Source organism: Teleopsis dalmanni, chromosome X, assembly GCF_002237135.1.
Source record: "Teleopsis dalmanni isolate 2A chromosome X, ASM223713v2, whole genome shotgun sequence".
Classification (NCBI taxonomy): Eukaryota; Metazoa; Arthropoda; class Insecta; order Diptera; family Diopsidae; genus Teleopsis; species Teleopsis dalmanni.
The window spans coordinates 24,230,213-24,252,162 of record NC_051848.1 but is presented as its reverse complement, the minus strand read 5'-3'; the positions used below and the strand labels follow the sequence as shown (position 1 = coordinate 24,252,162).

Sequence of the window (21,950 nt, the reverse complement as noted above, 5' to 3'; positions counted from 1 at the left end):
TTCAACACCTAACATTATGGAATTCATTTATAAGGCGGACCTAATCAGCCCCAAATGGAGGCTTAGTCCTCCCTTATACAGTTCACTGTTGTTGGTGTTGAAATCCATAGAAACACAACATATACCAACAAAAACTTACCTGCTTTTCAGTTTCAGATAGAATGGTCGATTATTATAACAGTTGATTACCTGCGTATAAGAGGGGTTGCGGTACGTAGACACTGCCTATCTACATTAATTGAGAATTAGTTGTGAATCAGTGTACTATTTCAAGCAAAGCCTCATTTGTACTTATAGGTTGTATCACGTCTAGACTATATATTTATAAAAATAAACTAGCAACTATTCAGCAAAAGCTTTTGTAAAAGCATAATTCAGGTTACATATATATTATGGAAGCAAATTACGAAAGATGTAATTCAGCAATAACAAAAATGTAAAGCACATATTTTATATATAATGATCAAATTTTCCATTTGATTTTACTCTATAGTATAATAGAGCAATATCTAGCAAGCATCTTTTTTTCTTCGAACTATGAGCAAAAATAATAGGTCTTTTTTCATGCATTCAGTATTCACATAATTTTATAATGTTAATCACAATCTAACAAGAACGTAATACCATTTCTTAATAATCGGAAATTTTTTCATACCATATGTCTTTATGCGACAATAATCACAATCTATTAAGAACATACTACCATATCTTAATAATCGGAAATTTTTTATCTTAAGGCGATAATAAAAACTTAAAGATACATACAATACAAAAAAACTATTATAGAGTGTATTCAATTATAGCGAGAAGTCTCATTTAAATTTATTTCAAATTATTAACATAAATTATAAAATTTAAATGTTTTTAAATACATTTCATAATTTACAAAATTTATTATTATATTATTTTGTATTTATTTTTTCTATGAGAAACCTAACAAAAATTATTTGCAGAATTAGTATTTACAAAGTCTTAAGAGCTGCCTTATAATTTAGACATTTTCTTCTTATAAATACAAATATTTCTTCAAAATTCATGTACGTCACAAGCAATAATTTTACAAACTACAGTTGACTAAACTAAAATATTACAGAAGCTTACAGATATTTTAATTAATATGGCTTATTATAATTTATTATACAATATTTTAATATAACAATTATTACTTGATTTTTGGAAATTAAAAATAATTTAATCTAAAACAGATTTATTTATTTCTAGCAATAGGAACACTTCAAAGCAAATCAATAAAAACTGTGCTGAATTCTCTTTAAAATAATTTAAATAATTAATTTTAATTGCAAAAAATATAAGGCAATAATAGCAGAATTAGTGTTTAAGCTTTTAGTAAACAAAAAAAAATTAAATTCTTTAAAATTTGTTTTATGATTGACCAGCAATTAAAAAAATATTTTATTTACATACATAAAATTCCCGCCCACTATTATTAAATAATATATAATATAAAACAAAAAATATAAAAAAAAAATATATAACATAAAAATTATTATGTAAATAAAAATAATATATATAAATAAATTATTGAAATTATTTTTAAATTAACAAATGCGATGTGTTTACCCTTTTTGAAAGAAGTGAAAAAAAAACAAATTTTTATAAAAAATTTAACACAAATTTATAAAAATTAAATTTATAAAAATATATATAATATGTTATTAGTATAACAATTATTGTGTATACAATGTGTACGCGTATATACAAGTATGTATATATATATATATATATATATTGAAAAATATAAAAGTGCATATGTTCGTAATTAAATGTTCGTATATAAATAAATAATGTGTATTAAAATATAAGTCTAAAATATTGTTATAGGCAAAACAGAAACATGCGATAAATGTAAAATCACAAACTAATAATTTACATCGTAATGCTGTCGTTTAAAATTCGAAATCTTATTGCATTTTTGATACTTCGAATTTCGTATTTATAATTTCCTCATCTGAGTCCAAAACAGGCAATGCCGGATCTGCCATTGAAGATGGTATATTCTCTTCAACCCAACGCAAATCATCTTCTTCCGTAGTTGTTGCACGTTGTGTTGAAGGTGGCGTTCGCGCTCCATTTGAATGTGTGCCTCGCATTTTTACACCGTAGGCATCAGCAACAAATTGATCCTCTTCATCTAGAAAATAAAAAAATAATTGTTTAATAATAATTATTAATTGATTAAATTAAATATTTATGATATATTTAAATTAAATAATTTATATAACAACAATATTATATAACTTATAAGTTAAATAAATTAAATCAATTTATATAGCTGTAGTTTATGTGTTTATAATAAGCACTTGCTATAAACATAACATCACTCTGTCTTCGAAACTCACTACAAGGTGCACGTCGGCGATATTTATATAGATGACTATATAAAAATAAAAACTAATTTACAACTTTTTAAATTTTTATTATTAAAAAAAAAAACCTTAGTAATAATAAACTTCAACTCCTAAAATCGACCAAAGTCATTTCGTTGGTCGAAGTTCAGAATATGCTTTATTGTGAAGTATTAGATAAATTACTTATAAACATATCATGTAACATCATGTATTTCTCATTAATTTATTTTGTTTCTTTATTTTAAAAGTTAAATTACTAAAAACTTACAGGTTTTACTGAACTTACCTTCATCATCTTCATCCTCTGGATTGTCTAGAAGCGGCGTAAATGCATAACGTTGATTATTATTCGTTGGTCGCCACAATATCATAATAACTAATAACAAGACAGAGAATAAAACATGCCAGAAGGCGGTATCGATCCATATATTATGCCAACCCTAGAATAAAGCTCATATTAACTTCACTCTTCTTCTTTTATATACGAAATATTGACTAATAATATCAAATCAAATATAAAATATTTATTAACACAAGAAAAGCTCTGTTAAACGGACTCTTTTAGAAACGGAAATCTCTTTTAAACATGCAATGTTGTTAATATCCAATTCTTTTTTATCACACAAATTACGCTTTGTTAGACAGTTTTTTTTTTATTTCACCATTGTTCGCTTTAATGTTCTTCTTCTTTAATTGTTATTTTTTATATAAACAAAGTTTTCATAAACAGATAGTAGTCTCACGAAGAACGACTCCTTCTCCGCGCAGCAAGAACTGTACTACCTTTATTGAGACCAGACTATAGCTATGTGCTTAACAGTTACTTCTCACGCATGAATACATCAATGTCCTAATATGTGCTCAAACTGCAACTCAACCGCTCATGAAGTCGCCCATCTGTTTTCCTGCCCAATGCTCACACAAACCTTTGTCCAATCGATGAAAATGATACATCCCATAGAAGTGGCTGGGCTGGGTTTCCTGGCTAGGTTAAATACCACCCATCCTAAACCGAACATTCTCTAAACTCCTTAAAAATCTCCTCCTTTCTCACGAAACCATTACCCATCCACAATCTATCATCCCATCCATGCATTTGCTATGTAATTCCTTTCATGTTATCTGCTTCACAGGTCCCTACGGATAACTACAATGACAGACAGTTCTTTTAACCGAACATAACTGCTAGTCTCGCCCGTGTCCGCTTAAGAGAGCTTTCGATGTACAAGAATATTAACATTACTTTATACACTAAAGTAGTTTCAATAAAGCTGAAACTCAATATCAATAAAACTGAAACTACTTTGCATTAAAATCAATAACTGTACTTACCGGTGTGCATTTTTGTGTGTTTCGTAAATGTAAAGCATAGACCATGAAAATGACAGAAGCAATAACAGAAAATATTAAGGTATTTGTAAAATGTCTGTACAAAGATAATTTAACCATATTTCTGAAAAATAAAATAAGTTTAACTTAAATCCCTGCAACAATTATCAATAATATATACCTTCTTAATCTTAACGTCCTTGTTGTTTGGACTAGCGAAGTGAATATCCACCAACAAATGCCAGTATCCAAAACGGCTAAAGGTATGCTAGCGACCAGTAGTTCATTGTTATCAGGTTTTATGCTCATCACACGTAAATAGCTTTCGACACAGGCGAGAACAAAGTATAGTGCACCTACTCCTACAACGCGATGTAACATTGGTCCTAAACGTGGTCTAAACAATAAAGATCATTAGAAAATTATTTAAATAATTGTACTATTATAAAATTATTGTACAAAATAAAGGATAAAATTATGAATGTGTGAAAAGATTTTTAGAAGAAATAAAATAAATAATTTTAAGGAGTAACACAAACTCACTTTACAATGCCAAAACCTAAACTCATAATAATAACAAGCATACGAGCCAGCGTACGTTTAGCACACGATACAAATTCAGCAGCTAATTCAGCGCCCTGCACAGGCACACCGGTGTTATTTAAGCTCTGATACTGAGCATAGAAAAATGCCTTTTCCAGCATGCCCAGTAATATGACACCGCCAATCCAAAATTGTATGCGCAACAAATCGCGCCATTGCATAAATGAAACAATGAGCCAAATAATGCCAAAAATCACGTACACAATACACATGATACCATAGAACTATAGTGAGCAAAAATTTACAAAATATTACTAGAATGTTTTCACTTTGCTTAAGAATTTGAAAAGCAAGTTATATCATTGTGATGATGTAACATATGCATTTTATACTTACCGGCAATAGAGGCCAATCACTTGCTGATATATACCCATGTGGGCCCAACATTTCAATGTCTACCGATGCTGTAAATGCTATATTGTCTTTCATTGGCTTTATTGTTAGTGCAAAGTCGTATATGCCATCTCTGGAAACGGTAACAATCGGTTTGCAGACGCGCTATAAAAACGGAATAATTGTGATTAAAACTAAATAATAAAAAATTATGCAAATATATGCAACCAAAATAAAAAATTAAAAATATATTTATATATATATAAAAGAAATAATCTGGATAGAAGCAATGACGGAAGTACATGACTATAGTGTGTTCAATACGTGTAATATGACATTGTAATTTGGTAGCCACCTCTAGACGAGAGCTATAACATTTTAAAACTTGATGGAATTCAGAAAACATTTGGTGTTGGCGTTACAGCAGCTTTTATCCTACAAGCTGATATCCAAACTGGTATGGGAGTGCCTCAATACAAAGCTGAACATACTTGGCTGGAACAGTCAGATGCATTTAATAAGGATTCCAGGCCATGCTATTATCCAAGACAATGAAATAGCAGACAAACTCGCAAGAATAGGCGCAGCTTCAGTAATAATACGTCCAGAATCTTTTTGTGGTCTACACAAACGAACTCTATCGATTCTTATGAACGGCGCAGTGGAAAAAGAAAGAGAACTCCATTAGGAACGGCTGGCTACCAAGCCTATCACAATCTAAAATGCTTTTAGGGACTAAAATGCTTTTAAAATACTTCAAGGATTACATAGAACAAATAAAAAATAACCTAAGAATTTTTACAGGATTACTAACCGGTCACTGTTGATTGAATAATCACCTAACAAAGTCAGGAATCCAATTCAACTCAGACTGCAGATACTATAGAAAAAAGAGAGAAACCACATACTATTGCACAAGTAGTTTGTAAAAAGGAGCTCTATCTCTATGTCTCTATGTGTATCTTATTAATAACATTCACAATATGGATTTGGGGATTACGACTGGCTGTCATTGCATACTGACTAATTTAATGCAGAAATTAATTTACTTCTTATTAACAAACATGACCAAGTGCTGTCTACGCAATATCTTCTTGCGTCACACGCAAATGGATACCCCAATGGCCTTACTTTATATCATGTACATGTCGAACATACTGTTATAGAGCTAACATTAATATCGTCGATATAAACATGGACTAACAGCCTTTCACATAGATGCAGTGTTCTTTTCGAGACCACGATTGCAACAAAGTTTTCATTTAGCCTCCGCCTTATATCTCCCAGGAAGAATGACGCCTTTCCTGTTCAGCAAGAAATGTCCTACCCCAATTGAAATGAGGATATAGCCGTGTGCTAAACAGTTACTTCTTACGTATAAATACCTCAATTGTCAATATGTGCCGTAACTGCAGGTCTATTAACCATGTGTTTCGCTGCCCCAACGCATACATTAACTTAAATTCAATCGATTTTTGGAATCGGCTCATTAAAGTCGCTAGGTTATTCCACTTTGAATTGGCTTCAATTTAAATGCCACCCATTCGTAAAACATTCTCACTCCTAAACAATCAGCTGTCCTCTCGCACTACCATCATCTATCCACTTCTAATCTATGTATAAGTTTTTGTAATTCTTTTGTTGTTGTTGTTATAGCTCGCTGGGACCTGTTTGTGAAGTCCGTTTGGGAGATGTTGAAGGGAACTTGGCTGTCGAATGTGACAAGTGGCTCCGGGACGCAGATCTGGTCGTTCTTGGAACTTTATAATTATTTTTATGCTACCTGATTTATAGATCTCTGCGGGTTACAACAACAACAACATTATTGTTATTGTAAACGATCCGCCACGTGCGCTGGTTTCTCCATGGGCATACATAGAAACAGCCTAAGGCGTACAGTAAAAATATCTTAACAATATTAACGTAATTTGTTCATATCGCGTGAAATGTAAATTCTATAATTAACTTTAACAGTATATTTCCTAATATAATACACATATGTTTTGCTTTTAAACAATTTTAAATTTACAATTGCACATTTCGAGATAAAAGCGTGTGCTTAAGTTGAACCTATAAATAAACATATGTTTGTGTAGTGTAGAGCTTAGCTTTGATAAGAAAATTTACTAAACTAAAAATTTATCGTACTTAGAGCAATACGGAAGTTAAATAGCAGCAAGCCCTCATGTAAAGTACATTCCAAAAATTTTTAAAATATTTTAACTAAAAATAGCATTTTTGAAAGATTAAAAGTTTTTATATTTGTTAAATAAATAAATTTTTAATATTCAAAAAAAAAGCAGCAAAATTTTATATTTCATACGATATTCACTTAAGACATAAGAAAAATATGTCATTTAAATAATTATTCGAAGAACATACGTTCGCACATACAGACTCATATAATAATTTATCTGAACAAATACAGACACTTAATAGAGTAAACAAAATACACTTCGATAATAAAACTAGAAATGAATCACCACTCATGCAAAAGCGCTTTTTATCAGAAAATACAGAAAACCATATTTCAACACCTTGCCGAGCAAACAGATATTTGATATATTTTGTTATTAGTTGCAAATGTTTGCAATAAGGTTTGCAATGATGTTTGCTTTTGCAAAGCATATGTATAAATAAATAAAATACTCACCGAAATCGGATGGTTTTGTGCTTTTAGCGCGGCACCATCTGCTGCACCGTTTCCCGCTGCATTTCCTCCACCATTTTCGCCACCATCACCTAATGACCCTTGTAACTCAGCAAGCACCACACGATGTTGTGGACACTCAGCGTTCAGTTTGGGTGAAATTATGATTTTGTCGTTGCTTTTGTTTGGTTGTAAAACTCCGTTGTCATAGGATATGTAAGGTGATTGAAACTAATTTGCGTTAATGTAAACAATAAAAAAGGAAATTTAATAAAATGGTTGCTTAGCCAAATAAGCCAAAAACACGTACACTGTCTTTATAATCCCAACATTTCATTTCTGTCAACGTCCAGAAAATAACTATATCCATAGGCTCCGCTGAACTGCAAGCAACTGTAATAATAGTGTATATTTATTTAAAGTCTCATACAAATATATTGTTTATAAACAAATTACTTTTGACGCATATCTTGGAGTTAGCCAAAAGCGGTCGCTGCTCTCTGTCTACATTGTAATCCTGCAGAAACGAAGCAAAACATTTTATACATAAATATTATTTTTTTTGGTATTGTTATAAATGTGCAATGCTCTCCAAGCAATGCCTATTTCATACCCTATTAAGCACAGTATTCGTTTTGCCAGGATCCGATTTCCCATTTACTGCCAACAACCCAAAAGCCGCTAACCACAATATTATGGGAAATATTATTTCTCGCGTTAACATTTTTTTTAATATTTTTGTTTTTGCCTATTTTGTGATTTTCTTGTTTCTTTTGCTGGATCCCACAACTAATCAATTGTTTTATTTCATTTAATTGATTATTAAGTTTTATGAAGTTTACAAACTTCCATGAAAAATCGACGTCAACGTCGTTTAACCAAGAACAAGTGTTTAAAGAAAAATCACCAGCACTCTTATAAGAGCAGCGAAGAGAGGCACAGAAGTTCAGTAAATAACAACAAACAATAACAAAACAACAATAACTAAAACAGAACAGGGTGCTTTGTGCGAATAAGAAAAAAATTAGTTGCTGTTGGAAGGAACAAAGAAAGAGAGTTTTTAGAAGAATGAATACATTATACATTAAATAAATACATTAAAATTTATAAAATTTAAAATTTTTCGAAAGCGAAATGTTAATATTTAAGCGTTCTGCCGATAAAACACAAAAGCAATAGTTGGAATGTTTCACTGGATATTAACTATATTAGGTGTATTCGGCTGCTGTAAAGTGTTGCAAAAAACAACTAATCGCTTGCGTAAAGTCGCTCGTTTGTACGAAAACAGCAACACATTAGACAACTGATCCAAACCCATACTTGATTTGTGTATTCGAACTTGGAGTTTTGTTCGAATTTGCTCTGAAAGTTTATTAACAAACCAGCTGTAGAATTACTAAATTAATTATTTTTTTCATTTTTAATTGTTAAATTTTAATAATGATACTATACTTCAATATTTTATACAATTTTAATTATATTTGCTATAATAAATAACGATTTCAATTATATTTGCTATAAATAAGCTAATAACGTTAAATAATGATAAAGCTAATAATAGTCTGGATGGCAGTATATATAATATAGAATAAGATAAAATATTAGTTTATGCAACTCTTATATACAAATCTGAACCGATTGATAGAATTTCTAGCACAAATATTTTCTAAACTTAAATTAAGTTTTAAGTACTCGCTATATAAAAATAAATAAGGTTTTTTAAGAAAAACATGTTTTTAAATCGCTGGTTAGTACGCGTTATTTTTAAATCTAAGCCAATCATTTCTATTATATAAATTTTATTCTATACATTATATTAAGTTTCAAATTTAAAATACATGAATAAAAAAATTAATAGTTTTCCTCGTCCAGAGAAATTTAGATTATGCATAATTTAGATTATTTCAAAATAATGACAAAAAAAATTTTATATATTAAAACATATAACATAGTAAATATTCCTACACGGCAGTAAATAAAAACAGGATAGATTTATCAGTTTTATTAAGATTCTGATCGTCAATTTATACTAAATTGCAGTCGATGTCATAGTTTCAAAATCATATTTTTTTTTATATGATCAGAAATTGCATTAAACCATTCTTTGATAGACTGTAGAATAGTTTGTATAATAATCTTGATTTCTATTGGTTTAATACTAAAATGGAATTACTAAGTTATTAAGCTTCATCAATTACTGTACTATCAAACAATTGAACTTCAATATTGGGTAGTTCCAAAAAAAGTGACAGATATACTAGAAAGACATTATATGTGTTAATGCATTTTAGTAATTTTTTTTTTATATTAATATATAATTAGTTTTTGTATTTTTTTCTTATTATGTAGACTATAGTCTACAGAAAGGATTTTAACTCTTCAGCATGAATGTCTTAGTCGGAGCAATGATACAAACTTTAGTATGGCTTCTTACATCATCTACAGAGCAGATGCCTGTTAAGCACTTGACGGACGTACCCATAGATCAATGACTATGAGTACGGCAGTGTGATCGTTAACGTCAAATGGCAATGGATAATACAGTATACGTTAAATCAAAACACTTCCTGAAAAATCTTGAAAATGCATTTAAAAAATTGAGACTCAAAGACTAGGGCGTCCACTAGAATATTTAAGATAAAGCAAAATTGCTAGATCTTTGGAAGAAAAAGAAATTATATAGAAGTTCAGATGGCAATGTTTCGATCTTTGTTCTTAGCAACAATTATCCAAACTAATTTTCCACTAAGTGGAAAATAAATTGATTAAAAAAGTGTAATTAATCTATAGTATAAAAATAACTAACATGAGTTAGCTAGTTAAGGCATGGTTTAATCTTTGAGTATGTCGTGCAAAATGGTAAGTATAAAAAGTGATAAGTGGTTTTAAGTATAGTTAAAAATTTTTAATCAGCTTCAATATTATAGCTACCACTGAGGTGGCTTTGATTTGTTCCACGCTGTTTCTTCATTCGGTAATGTAAAAAAATTGTGTGCATATTTGTTTCTGTGAATGTAACTTAATAACCTACTGAAATAAATGTGAATTTGTAGAAATAGAAATTAAAACACAAAACATTTTCACTTTAATTTTACTTACTCCACTTATTTTTTGCTACTAATATTAAAACCTAGTAAACAAAAATAAAATCAGCTGACACTTTCATTTCAAAATTTTAACACAAAAAAAGAAATAAAAAACTGCTCTCAGAGTTTGTCATTTTATCACTTTACGGTCTATTTAATTACTTATAAGTACTTCTACTAAAAATGTAACTATTAATGAAATTTTAAAATTGATCTGGACCATAGATCTAAAAAATTTTTCTCTCAAATGCATCTTATGCCTTCTTAGCATTGTTAGTTGAAAGTCGTAGAGCGGTTTTGTGGGTTGTCGAGAGAGGGGTTTTCTTCTTAATTGCCTAATCTATCCGAAATAACAAGAAAATATTTGAAAGAGTAAACCGCTTTGCTTCGCTAGTTTTTTTTAGATGGAAAGACTCGCTTTGACGAACCGGGTATTTAGAGCTACAATACCAATATCGTCGACGTACGCAAGTAGTATTACATTTTTGTAGAAAATTGAGACAATACTGTTAAAATTACTATTCAAATATGGTTTATAACTTTACATTTAAGATAAGCTCGTTTGGTGATGGACGGTTACATACCTCTATTTAATAGGTCCAAAAAGTGATATCACCAGGTTCTACCAGATTCAGAGCAGATTCGAAGCAGAAATTAGCTTCAGGCATATGACGATTTATCAGGCTTTTAATATTTTAATGAAATTTTGGAACCATATTTCTAGCCACTTCCATTTTTAGAAAGTAAATTTATTTTTTTTTGATTGCCGATAGAATTCTTCTGCAACGCGTAGTGCAACTGATCGCAAGGTAATATGTTACAATAATCTTGATTGCAGCATTTGTTTTTCGACGATGATTGTCAATCACATCTTTTATAGCATGAATACTTAAAAAAAATTAATTGTGCATATCTTATAATAATTAAACATCAGTAACAGTATTTTTTAATTTATTTAAAATATAGTTCACAATATAAGTAAAATAGGTGTGGTCAATACCAGCCAGACCTACGCACAGACATTAATAATTTCCGTTATAGACAAGAACCTTTGAATCTGATAAATATGCATCCAGAAAAGTGAGAGTTTCTGGTTCTCTGAGTTTTTGTTTTTTGTCTTCAAGATTGATGATAACTTCTGTCTTAACTTTTTTAAATGAAACAATTTGTCAATATTACATTAATTTATTGCAATCTGTTTCGTCGCACGTAGTATTCAACTTATCTAAAATTTTTGTTTTATTTGATTTAAGCGGATTCAACTTTTCTTCCAACAATTGTTCATGTGTTCCAGGCACTTCGTGCATATTCTTATATGACTTATTATTTTCGTCATTGTTAGTTGCTATTAGAAAAGGACGCAGTTTTGAATCTGACGAAGAATCATTAAGTGAAGTGATTTTTTTTTGCTAATATAGAAATGTATTTATGTTAGTAATATCATTAACAAAATTTGGTTACACTTATTTACCATCTTCGAATGCTCTCCACCACCTAAACCCTATTTTGCACCAATATTCTTATTTATCAAAACAGTTTTCTTCGCATACCTTTTACATGAGTATACCTCATTCTTTTAATCGTAGGGTTTTCAGTATTTTCACCGCCTCTTAACATGGTTTTTGGATATATTTTGGGATATATAAAACAACCCGTTTGTAGACTCCTAACAGGATTTTCCAATCGTTTCTATAATAAACATCATAAAACGAGCATTATTTAAAATTCTTAACAAAGGATATAATATGTAACACAGTTTGGACAAGTATTAAGGAACTTTTAATACAAAGATATTAGTTACAAATAACACAGATCACATTGACTAAATCGCGGACTTTGTTCAAACTACAACAAAATTTGCAGCAATTTTATAAAGTGCAATGCAACTGATATCCTGTCCAAGCCCTTTTGGACAACAACATCGCAAATTATACAATATATTTTTAGAACGCAAATGTGAAATTTGTTAAAATGTAATTAACATAATTACGAGTATATATATCAATATATTAAGTACAATTAAAAATATTAATTTTTCTCAGGCTTCAGGATTTTACCATGTTCATAATTATTATAAATTATCCACAAATTAATTAATAATTAAAATTCAAGTCCGCCTTATTTTCCTTTCAGTATAATGATATTTAAGCACCTAAACTTTGGCGCATTTTCTCATGACGATTTTTAATGTCGAAAAACCAAAACAAACAACAAAATTTCTGAAAGTGTGCTCTTATTTTATCAAACATCATGGTGAGTAAAAACCGGGTGGGCAAAATAACAAGACCGAGTGGAGAAAATTATTACGCGCTCTTATGTAGCATTAAGCTTCTTTTTTTTAACTCCATGATATTTTCACCTCATTGTATAAAATTTTGAAAATTTTATAAAAAATTTTTCAATTAAGGACCATATTAGGTCTGTTCCACGAGCTACTCATAGTTAAACATGAGTAAAACAGAAGTAAAATTTACACAAAAATACTTGAAAATTTGCTGATGGAACGCGCTTGTGTATACACAGTGTTTACTCAAAGTTACTATGAGTAGCTCGTGGAACAGACCTATTATGTAAAGTTCACGGGCATGGCATGAGTAAAATTGTTTTTTTTTTTAATACAAATTTTAAAGTTGACATCACTTCAAATTTCAGCATGAGAGCCCGGCTAACTGTGACTCTGCACTTAGGCAAAGCAGTGTTGTTTAGTAATAAATGTCAAAATTTGAGCATTTTAGGAGCAAATTACTACAATTTCAATACGTTTTGAAGAAAAAATGTCAGAAAGCAACACAGCCTATTTTATAAGCCGCTAATAACCTAATTTTTACACTTTCCAATTTTAATAATAAAGGCACAGATAACCTCGGCTCTCATGACCGAATTTAAACCGACATTTATTTTTTTCTCTCACTCTTAGTTTTTTAATTTGTATTGAAAGCAACAAGAATTTTTATTTTATGCCCGTAACACTCTTCATAACATGGGCCTAACAAAAAGCCTTATTGTCGTGACCAAACCTCTCCTAATTTTCATTATTAATTTTTTAATTTCTATTAATAACAATAACAAGTTTGGTTTGAAGTGATTATGACTATCTGCATAATATGGCACTTGGTTACAATTCGTTATACCTTATTCTCTTCGTTCTAGTAGTGACCCGGTTAATGTCCCAAAATCAGAATATTCTATTTGATGTAAGTACCACTCGCAGCTACTGTAACGGTTTAAAATGACACCATTCTATAAAAAATTTTTTTTTCTTCCTGTATTAAGAATTGTATATTACAGTTTAAGTACGCGCCGTGTTATAATTATTGTGAATGAAGTAAATTTTTGTCTATTCACAATAAAAACAGCCGTTTGTGACATAACCTTTTCGGTAGTTTCATAAAAATATCAACAGCACAGAATAAAAATGATACGAAATGTGAGCAAATAATTAATTAAAATTTAGAGTAAAATGTTTTAATATTTTTTTTTCTAAACAATAAAACAGTTTTCTACTTTAAGCCGCATCACCCTAAGACACAAACCGACAGTAACGAATATATTCTCAACAAGAAAATCTAGTTCAAGAAGCGTATACGAACCAGATTATTTAGATGTAAGACTTTTCAAATAAATTACAAACTATATATATAATGACACATGATTTACAGTCACTGAAACCGAAATATCCACAATTTGAATGTCTGAACGTTCAAATAAAAGGCTATGATTATCCCTTGTTGGAAAGTTATCAAAGATATTTACACAGTCTCACAGAATATTTAGACATTGATGTATCCGATTGGTGAGTTATGCAAAAACATAATCCTATTAAAAAGCATAATGAATATGTAATAAATTTTAAAATTTATAGCTATGCGTTACCGCCACAACACACGAAAGTCCACCGTCTGCGACCGAATTCAGCTGTGGTAGAAGCTGAATACCGTTTAACACTTTATGAGCGTAATTTACAATTAAATTATGTGGACTCTCCTTTATATCCAACATTCTTGCGCTTAGCCCAAGCAGCTTTACCGGAAGGTGTGCAATTACAAATTAATGAACACACGGATGAGATGGAAGAAAGACGTTATGTGCCTGATAAGGATTTGTTAGAGCTAAAAGCAGAACTTGAACGTATACAAGCTTTGAAAAATAAAAAATGAGTGTTGGCGTTAACAATGTGAATAAAATAGTTTTAATTTGTTATAGTAAATGTTTTATTAATATACTATAATATTAAAAATACACTTAAATCAATTTACAATTAACTGGAATGTACTATTTAAAGCTTTACTAACGGACGGCATACATTTAACCTAATACGATTGTTTTATGTTTTAAGTAATTTGCTTATCTGGAAGACAACATCTTGTATAACTTGTATTTAAATAGTAAATACAATTGCACTTGTAAATGAAACAAAACCTTAACACGGACATAGTACGATTTACTAAATTTTGTGACCATTTGTTTGACTAAAAGTATTTACTGAGATGTGGACCAATTGTGATTCTATAGTAAAATATATTAGAATGAAAAAACATAATTTTTGACTTTAATGTTTTAATGCAACTGTGACTCCAATACTTTTTTTAACTCTACAAGAAAGGCATTTGGTCAAGTGTTTATATTTGCAAATCATTTTCAATTGATTTATAATGTCTGTTTTGACGAAAGAAAATAAATTCTTAATATAAACTATTATTTTTAATATGGAGGTTTTTATGGAACCTTTCTATAGAGAGGTTTCGTTTTAGTAGTGAAATTGCAACAATAATATTTTTTATTATTTTTAATTCATTGAATTCAAATACCCATCATCATAAACTATTTTATTTTAATTGCTACATAGATCTTTCCGGGCTACGACACCAACAACAATATACTAAATTTCGAGTAAAAAGCTCTAAATTCCGTACGAATTGTTAAAACATTTAGAATTGCCGTTTGCTTATTAATATAATAAAATATATTGTACTTTTAAACCAGTGATGCCATTTCTTTACTATAAGGACGATGTTCGATTCGTTTATCTTACGAATCATTAGAGAGGTGTTTGATGGGCTTATGAAATTCAAAAAACCAGGGAATTGTATGAAGTTTTATAACTTGGAGCATTACAAAAATAATTGTACAAAAAGTGTTGCAAGTTTGGCATTTTATCTAAATGTTGGAATTCGAATATACTACAGCTGGTCAAAGAACGTACTGATTCGAGCACTTTGTAGCATTACTGTATACTATTAAATATTTTGTTTTTTAAAAATTTGCTTACTATGATATGAATACTAAACTTAGGGAATCATTGGCCGAAGCAAAAATATAGCATTACAAATAATTAAAAAGTTGTTAAGAAATTTAGAAAAGAAAAGCCTATACAACACCGAAGTGTACTACTTTAATAGCTGGCGGAGGTGCTGGAGGTGGTGATTTGGTAGCTGTTTGATCTTCTTTAGAATGTTGTTTGGCAACAATTCTTGGTGCATCTTCTATAAAAATAGAAAATAAGTTATTATATACCATAAAAATTGTCAATATTTTTGGACTTACCAGTGGATATGGGATTGAAATCCTTTAAATAGTCATCATTAGGATGACATAGTGGTAAACTATCAGCAAGTTCTTTTTTAGGATTTGTTAAATTACGCGACAGTGGTCGAGAATAACCATTGCGTTTTGGAGGCAGGGGTTTCTCTTTACGTGGTATCTCCTAAAAATATTATAAACACTTCATTTAAAAAAAAATAATAATAATAAAAATATTACAATAATATTTCAGTTATATTAAATACTAACCGGCACAACGGCTACTTGGACCGTATCGGAGAATTTTACTTTATTTTTTTCACCAGCGACATTCTTACTAACATCTTTGAGTGTAGCACTACCATTATGTACAGCAACATTGTTACTGGCTATAGCTGTGTTGATAGCATTGCTCCCATTTAGTGCCACAGAACTATTGGAAAGTATGGATGCAGTTGGTTTCCTTGTGAGCAAACGCTTTTGCTGTTCATCATGCGCTACTGTTATTGTAGGCGGTATTGTACCTGACACCAGCGGATGTTGATAAAACTTAGGTTGATATGTTGCTGTTGGCAGTCCAGACAGCATTGGTATTTGTTGCTGTTGTAACTGTTGTTGTTGTTGTTGTTGTTGATGTTGATGTTGTTGCTGCTGTTGTTGATGCTGCTGATATAAAGTAAATGTTGGCACAGGATTACGTTCAGGATTACTTGTACTGGCATAATGTAAATATGAATTTGCTTGCTCCTGTGTGTTAACAACAGTTGGTACACGCAATGGCTTATTTGCTGTTATTGTAGCAGGTATACACAAATTTGTTGCAGTGGCCGTTGCAATGGATATCGGTATGCCAACATCAGTTAATTGCTGCCACTCATTATTAAGCAGACTTAATGAGCTTCCTATAAAATATTTTAAAATTTAGTAATGCAAGTGATTAGCTTAAAACTTTCTTTAATGAAATAAATAAAGTAGGATTAACCTATAAAATAAATACAAATTCGATAATCGAAATAAAAACACTGAGAAGACAAATACGTGGAAAAGCTAACACACAAAATTCTCCACATTAGCGCATTGTTGCTAGAAAAGCTAATGACTCAGAACAAAACTCTTATAGAACCCAAAATTTCAAGATTCTCGAGACCAGCGCTTTATTGCTAAGAAAGGAAACAATAAAAAAGAATCCTCTATATGAAAGAAAACTACAACAATCCACATATTCAAAACGAGAAGTCTATTGCTAAATCTAAAAAAACTACTCTCTAAGTGCTACTCAAATATTCTTTAAAACGATAATTGCTAATCACATTAATTTAATTAATATTTAATTAAATAAAAAGTTTCACAATAGATAACCCGTGAAGTGCTATTCTAAGTAAGTTAGAAATGCTCTTCTAACTTACTCTGTAAAGTCCTATCATACCACACAACAATATAGTTTTTTAGTCCATACTAATATATCGCTTAAAGATTTATACATTAAGCTGGTCTATTAAGTCTTTCGTCAGAACTAAATATGTAATTTGAAGCTGGGCTTCAAACTATACTTCTACAAAATCAAAATCATCCAAATAACATATTATCAAAATTTAACAGAGGTTTTATTATAGCGGATCATCGAAGTGGTCAAAGATATTATTGAGTAAAAATACTTTAGACTCGCGTTACATCAAGCAAAGTAAAAGATATATATAAATAGATAAATAAGATAAAAATGATGCACTAACCATTAGTTTGCATTGTTTTTGTTTGTTGTGTGTTGATATTACTACCACTTTTCATGGCAAGCGTAGCTAAGGCGCTGGCATCTGTTGACATATGACTTGCACTTTTTATTTTTAATTGTTTGATATTTGGTAAAGGTGGCGGGGGTGGACGCGTACGTTCTTGAGTTGTATCAATACGTAACTCTGGCTTTGGAATATTAATTTTAATCATTTCAGCACTAAATACTTTCGATTTAAGTGAAGGTAATGGTGGCACGTAATTTTGCAATGCACTACTTTGTTGATTATGTGCATGTGGTGTCTGCAATGTTCTGTTGCTATGGTTAATTGTTGTTGGTATATCTGAAACAGTTGACAATGAACATGCTGATTCCGAGCGAGAATCACCCATCATACTTAAGTTTCCATTAGCACGATCTTCTTCATGTAAAATAACTGCAGCTTGTGTAAGGCATGTTGCAGAAAATTCGGACATATTTGTATTTTGTTTCGTTATATTGAAAAGATCCATAAATAAATCATAATCATCAATATCCTGTGCTACTTCAAATGCATCTGTAAACAGATTTTGCCTGAAATATAAAGAATAAATTAAATTATATGTGTAAGCAATGGAAAAGATTAAAAACCATTTAGTATTATTAAATTACACGTAGGCACTAAAAACGTTTGCTGTCAGATCCCAAAGCTACGATCTTTTTAAAGTGTTAAATGTCGGGCACAGCTCAATACAAGGAATAAAAAAACACAACACTATATTAACAAATGCTTAAATACATTATGATGTTTAAACATTTTTGAAGAATTTACTGTACTTAAGTCAAAGTTTATAAGTGTTTATATTTACCTTAATAAATAAAAGAAGAAACGCCTTTTTAAATCAAAAACTTGATCGCTGAACTCATCTTTTGTTTCTTCTGACAAAGTGTCGGAAAAGGTTTTTAAAGCTTTGGCCAATAATTCAATACGCGCTCGTTTCACGTCGCTTCGATAAAATACATAATTCGAAATTTTATGTAACGAAATGAGACACATGGCACCATAAGTTTCCCAATTCAGTGCCACTAAGAGATTAACTGCCTTTTCAAGCTGATTTAAGGCTAAATACTTATCAACAATAACATCTGCCGTAAGCCCAGAGTTGTGTATATCACCACGCATTCCAGCGCCCGAAAAAAATCGTAAACAGCCAATAGGACCATTGTCAAATGTGAACAAAAGAAAGCAATCGGTTTGTGCAAAAGTATGAGTAAAATTTGCTAAATCAGGTTTTGGACTAAAAGATATTTCCAAAAGTGTTGGTTGTACTGTGAAATAATGCGACAAGTCAAGCAGATTGGATGGCGTAACATCTTCACTCTGTAACTGATTGCCAATTGGTGTTAAAGCTAAATCAAAACACTGAAACTGTGCACGATCATTTGCAGTCATGATAATACTGGAGTCACTGTGCCAAGTACACTGAGTTGGTATCTAAATAAAACATAATATTTTTATAAAATGTGTTTAATAACTAAAAGTGAAATTAAACTTACTATTTCAATTTGCGCTACATATTTTGTACTTTGCAGCACCAAATCATGCAGACATATATTACGATCTATAGTGCCTAAGAACAGTTTTTCTTGATCTGGACTGAACGCAAAACAACAAATTTCTGTGCCCATTGTTATTGATGTTAGAGCAGTTCTTTGCATTTTCCCTGGTGTTATCTCGTAAGAGCAAATTTCTGCAAAAATCTCTCCCTTACGCGATACCTTTTGTTCAACAGTTAATATTTGGCTTTCGGATGAACGTAAAAAATCAACACAAAGTGGATCATTTTCAGACCAACAGTAGGAAATCGATTCGAGCTGCGCACTACAAATATATAAAACAATTTTACATTTTTAATAAAATTAATTCCACAGATTTTTTATATATTTTCATAGCACGTGAACTTACTCTTTTAGTTTGAATACATGTATGTTCGCACGATCCTGATCTCTTATGGTCGGCCGCCAAGGGTATACTTCATTTTGTGATGATTTCGTCCATATCACAAACAAATCATAACTACTGTTCACAGACAAGTGACGGGAAAGTTTACGTTCACCTGGACCTGGTATTATAACATGAAATATGCGCGGATCCATATTCGAGATTTTCTCTGGGCCTTGTGGACGCATATTTGGCTTCTGTAAATATACAACTGTCAACTGGTTCGTATTGTACGCTAGCACGATATGTGAACGCGTAAAAAAAGCTGCGAAAGCAAAAAACAACAACAACAATTATAACAACAACAACGATACAACAACAAAAAGCAAGCATATTAATTAAATTGTAGGAAATTATTATAACAAGGCAAAAAGAAAATTAATTGCATATAAAATTGTGGGAACAAGCGCTTGGCTAAGCATTTGCGCACGTACAAACTGCAATGGCAAATGCAAATTAATTGCAATGTAACAGAAAGCCAGCATGTTTACCACAAACAAACGACCATAGAAATCAAGTTGCAACGGCACCTACCATCGGTAATAACCTCCGCTGCCAATTTACCAACGAAGTACTTTTCAAAGACCATACGTAATATATCACCGGTGTAAATGTCTACGCATATATGCGCAATAAGGCCATTGGCAAATAGGAGCAGCACTTGCGCGGCATCCTTCCATTGGGAGTAGACGATACGTTGCGAACGCAGCATTTCGCATAATTTCTTAATGTTATCCTTAAGTCTCCCGTTGCTTTTGCGATTATTCTTTAGCACGGCAATGCCATTGCGTCGTTCCGTGTAGTCACGTTTAGCTATGGCCGCTAGGTCATGTGCACCACTTTGCTGAAATTCCCGACTAGTCATATAGCGAAATGCACCATAGTCCGTCGGTTTGATGCGCACCTCATCACGTAACGTCCAAAAGTGGCATTCACTGAGCAGTGTGAGCATTGCTGAGCACCGTTTTCAAGAAATTTCAATCTAAGAAAGCCTGCACTTTTTTATTTGGTTTGTATACGGTTTCAATTTTCTTCGCTGTGCATATTTTATATTATTAAATTTTTGCAAATATCTTACAAACACCAATTTTTCACTAAAATTTCACTTATTTCGCAATTAAAGTTACGTTTTATTGTCACAAACGAAGCTGTCACTTAGTCCATTTTTCATGAGTTGAATTAACTTTTTGTACACTGTTTTGTTATTGGGCGCAGTTACGACTGCGCATTGAAGAAACTTTTTTTTGCTCCTCGCCGTTAGTAATTGACGTGTTATGCTAATTTTTTAACCCAAAAGATGAAAGGAATTCAATAAAATATTTTTAATTTAAATAACAATGCAAAATACACAAACATAAACAAAAAGTTGTACGGATCGTTCTATCTGTTGACACGACTTGAGAGAGCAAACGTAGTGAGCAAAAGAAATAATGAATAAAAACAATTACCACGTTACAGTGCTGCCAAGCGTTAACAAAATAACAAGATTTTATTAGTCATTATGGCAACTCAGAAAATCTAATTAAAACTCTTGCAAAGTCTATTCACACTGTTTCACTTAGGCATTTGCTCATTTATATTAATAAGGAAACGTTCACATTATGATGAGCTCATTTATGTAGATGATGGAACTTTTAAATGTCAAAAAAACTATTTAAGAACTTTATTTTGTTTACAAACAAAATACAAGGAAAAATCTCGGTATTGTGTGGAATAAGTCTTCTAAAATGGAAACCGCGGAAAATTTGAAAAATATTTCATATAATTGGTCTGTTCCAGGAGATACTCGTAGTAAAACTTAAGTTAAACACAAGTAAAGTACAAACTGAGAGCGTAACACAAATAAAGTGTCAAATTACGCTCTTTACACAGATTTTTACGGAAAAGCTGGTGAGAACACCAGTGACGCTCCAATAAATTCAAACCAAAACAGCTGATTCACACATTAACACAAATTTTACTTGAAATAAAATGTACATATAAATAAAGTCAGTGTAGCATTTTCAATTTTCGACAGGGATGTTACACTCTCTCAGATGCTCTCATTTACTCGAAAATTTGCTGGTGGAACGCACTTGTGTGTACACGGTGTTAATCAAAGTTACTACGAGTAGCTCATGGTACAGACCTATAATGTATGTGAAATGATCAACAATAGAAACAAAGTAATATTTAAAAACCGTAAATATCGTGTAATGCACCGGAAAAAGATATTTCAAATAAAGCAAATAACAATACTTTCCACAATAATTGCTATGAAACAGAAGAAATGCTGGACTTTGGTTAGTACGATCAGTAAATATTATTAAATAAAATTTAAAATCAACATTTGCTTTTTTTCTAATAATGG

The 21,950-nt window shown here is 30.9% G+C and overlaps 3 protein-coding genes and 1 long non-coding RNA gene across 4 annotated transcripts; 1 reads left to right on the top strand and 3 right to left on the bottom strand.

The window, feature by feature from the left end:
- Positions 1-1,771: 1,771 nt before the first annotated feature.
- Positions 1,772-8,218, bottom strand: LOC119689599 (transmembrane protein 87A). Its single transcript, XM_038104464.1, has 10 exons — positions 7,898-8,218; positions 7,741-7,801; positions 7,595-7,677; positions 7,288-7,515; positions 4,638-4,799; positions 4,242-4,525; positions 3,880-4,095; positions 3,702-3,822; positions 2,656-2,809; positions 1,772-2,152 (listed from the first exon to the last, which is right to left on the bottom strand). The coding sequence occupies exons 1-10, from the start codon at positions 8,006-8,008 to the stop codon at positions 1,923-1,925; spliced, it is 1,650 nt and encodes a 549-aa protein (XP_037960392.1). The 5' UTR covers positions 8,009-8,218; the 3' UTR covers positions 1,772-1,922.
- Positions 8,219-11,841: 3,623 nt separating this feature from the next.
- Positions 11,842-13,595, bottom strand: LOC119687324. Its single transcript, XR_005253150.1, has 2 exons — positions 13,502-13,595; positions 11,842-12,059 (listed from the first exon to the last, which is right to left on the bottom strand). It is a non-coding gene; the product is annotated as an uncharacterized LOC119687324 (long non-coding RNA).
- A 108-nt stretch (positions 13,596-13,703) lies between these two features.
- On the top strand, positions 13,704-15,446 carry LOC119687751 (39S ribosomal protein L48, mitochondrial). The gene is made up of 4 exons (XM_038102198.1): positions 13,704-13,797; positions 13,867-13,974; positions 14,030-14,163; positions 14,233-15,446. The coding sequence occupies exons 1-4, from the start codon at positions 13,786-13,788 to the stop codon at positions 14,525-14,527; spliced, it is 549 nt and encodes a 182-aa protein (XP_037958126.1). The 5' UTR covers positions 13,704-13,785; the 3' UTR covers positions 14,528-15,446.
- A 97-nt stretch (positions 15,447-15,543) lies between these two features.
- LOC119687750 (WD repeat-containing and planar cell polarity effector protein fritz) lies at positions 15,544-21,017 on the bottom strand. Its single transcript, XM_038102197.1, has 8 exons — positions 20,135-21,017; positions 19,565-19,865; positions 19,156-19,480; positions 18,468-19,093; positions 17,621-18,192; positions 16,161-16,792; positions 15,915-16,074; positions 15,544-15,853 (listed from the first exon to the last, which is right to left on the bottom strand). The coding sequence occupies exons 1-8, from the start codon at positions 20,550-20,552 to the stop codon at positions 15,738-15,740; spliced, it is 3,150 nt and encodes a 1,049-aa protein (XP_037958125.1). The 5' UTR covers positions 20,553-21,017; the 3' UTR covers positions 15,544-15,737.
- Between the last annotated feature and the right edge of the window lie 933 nt (positions 21,018-21,950).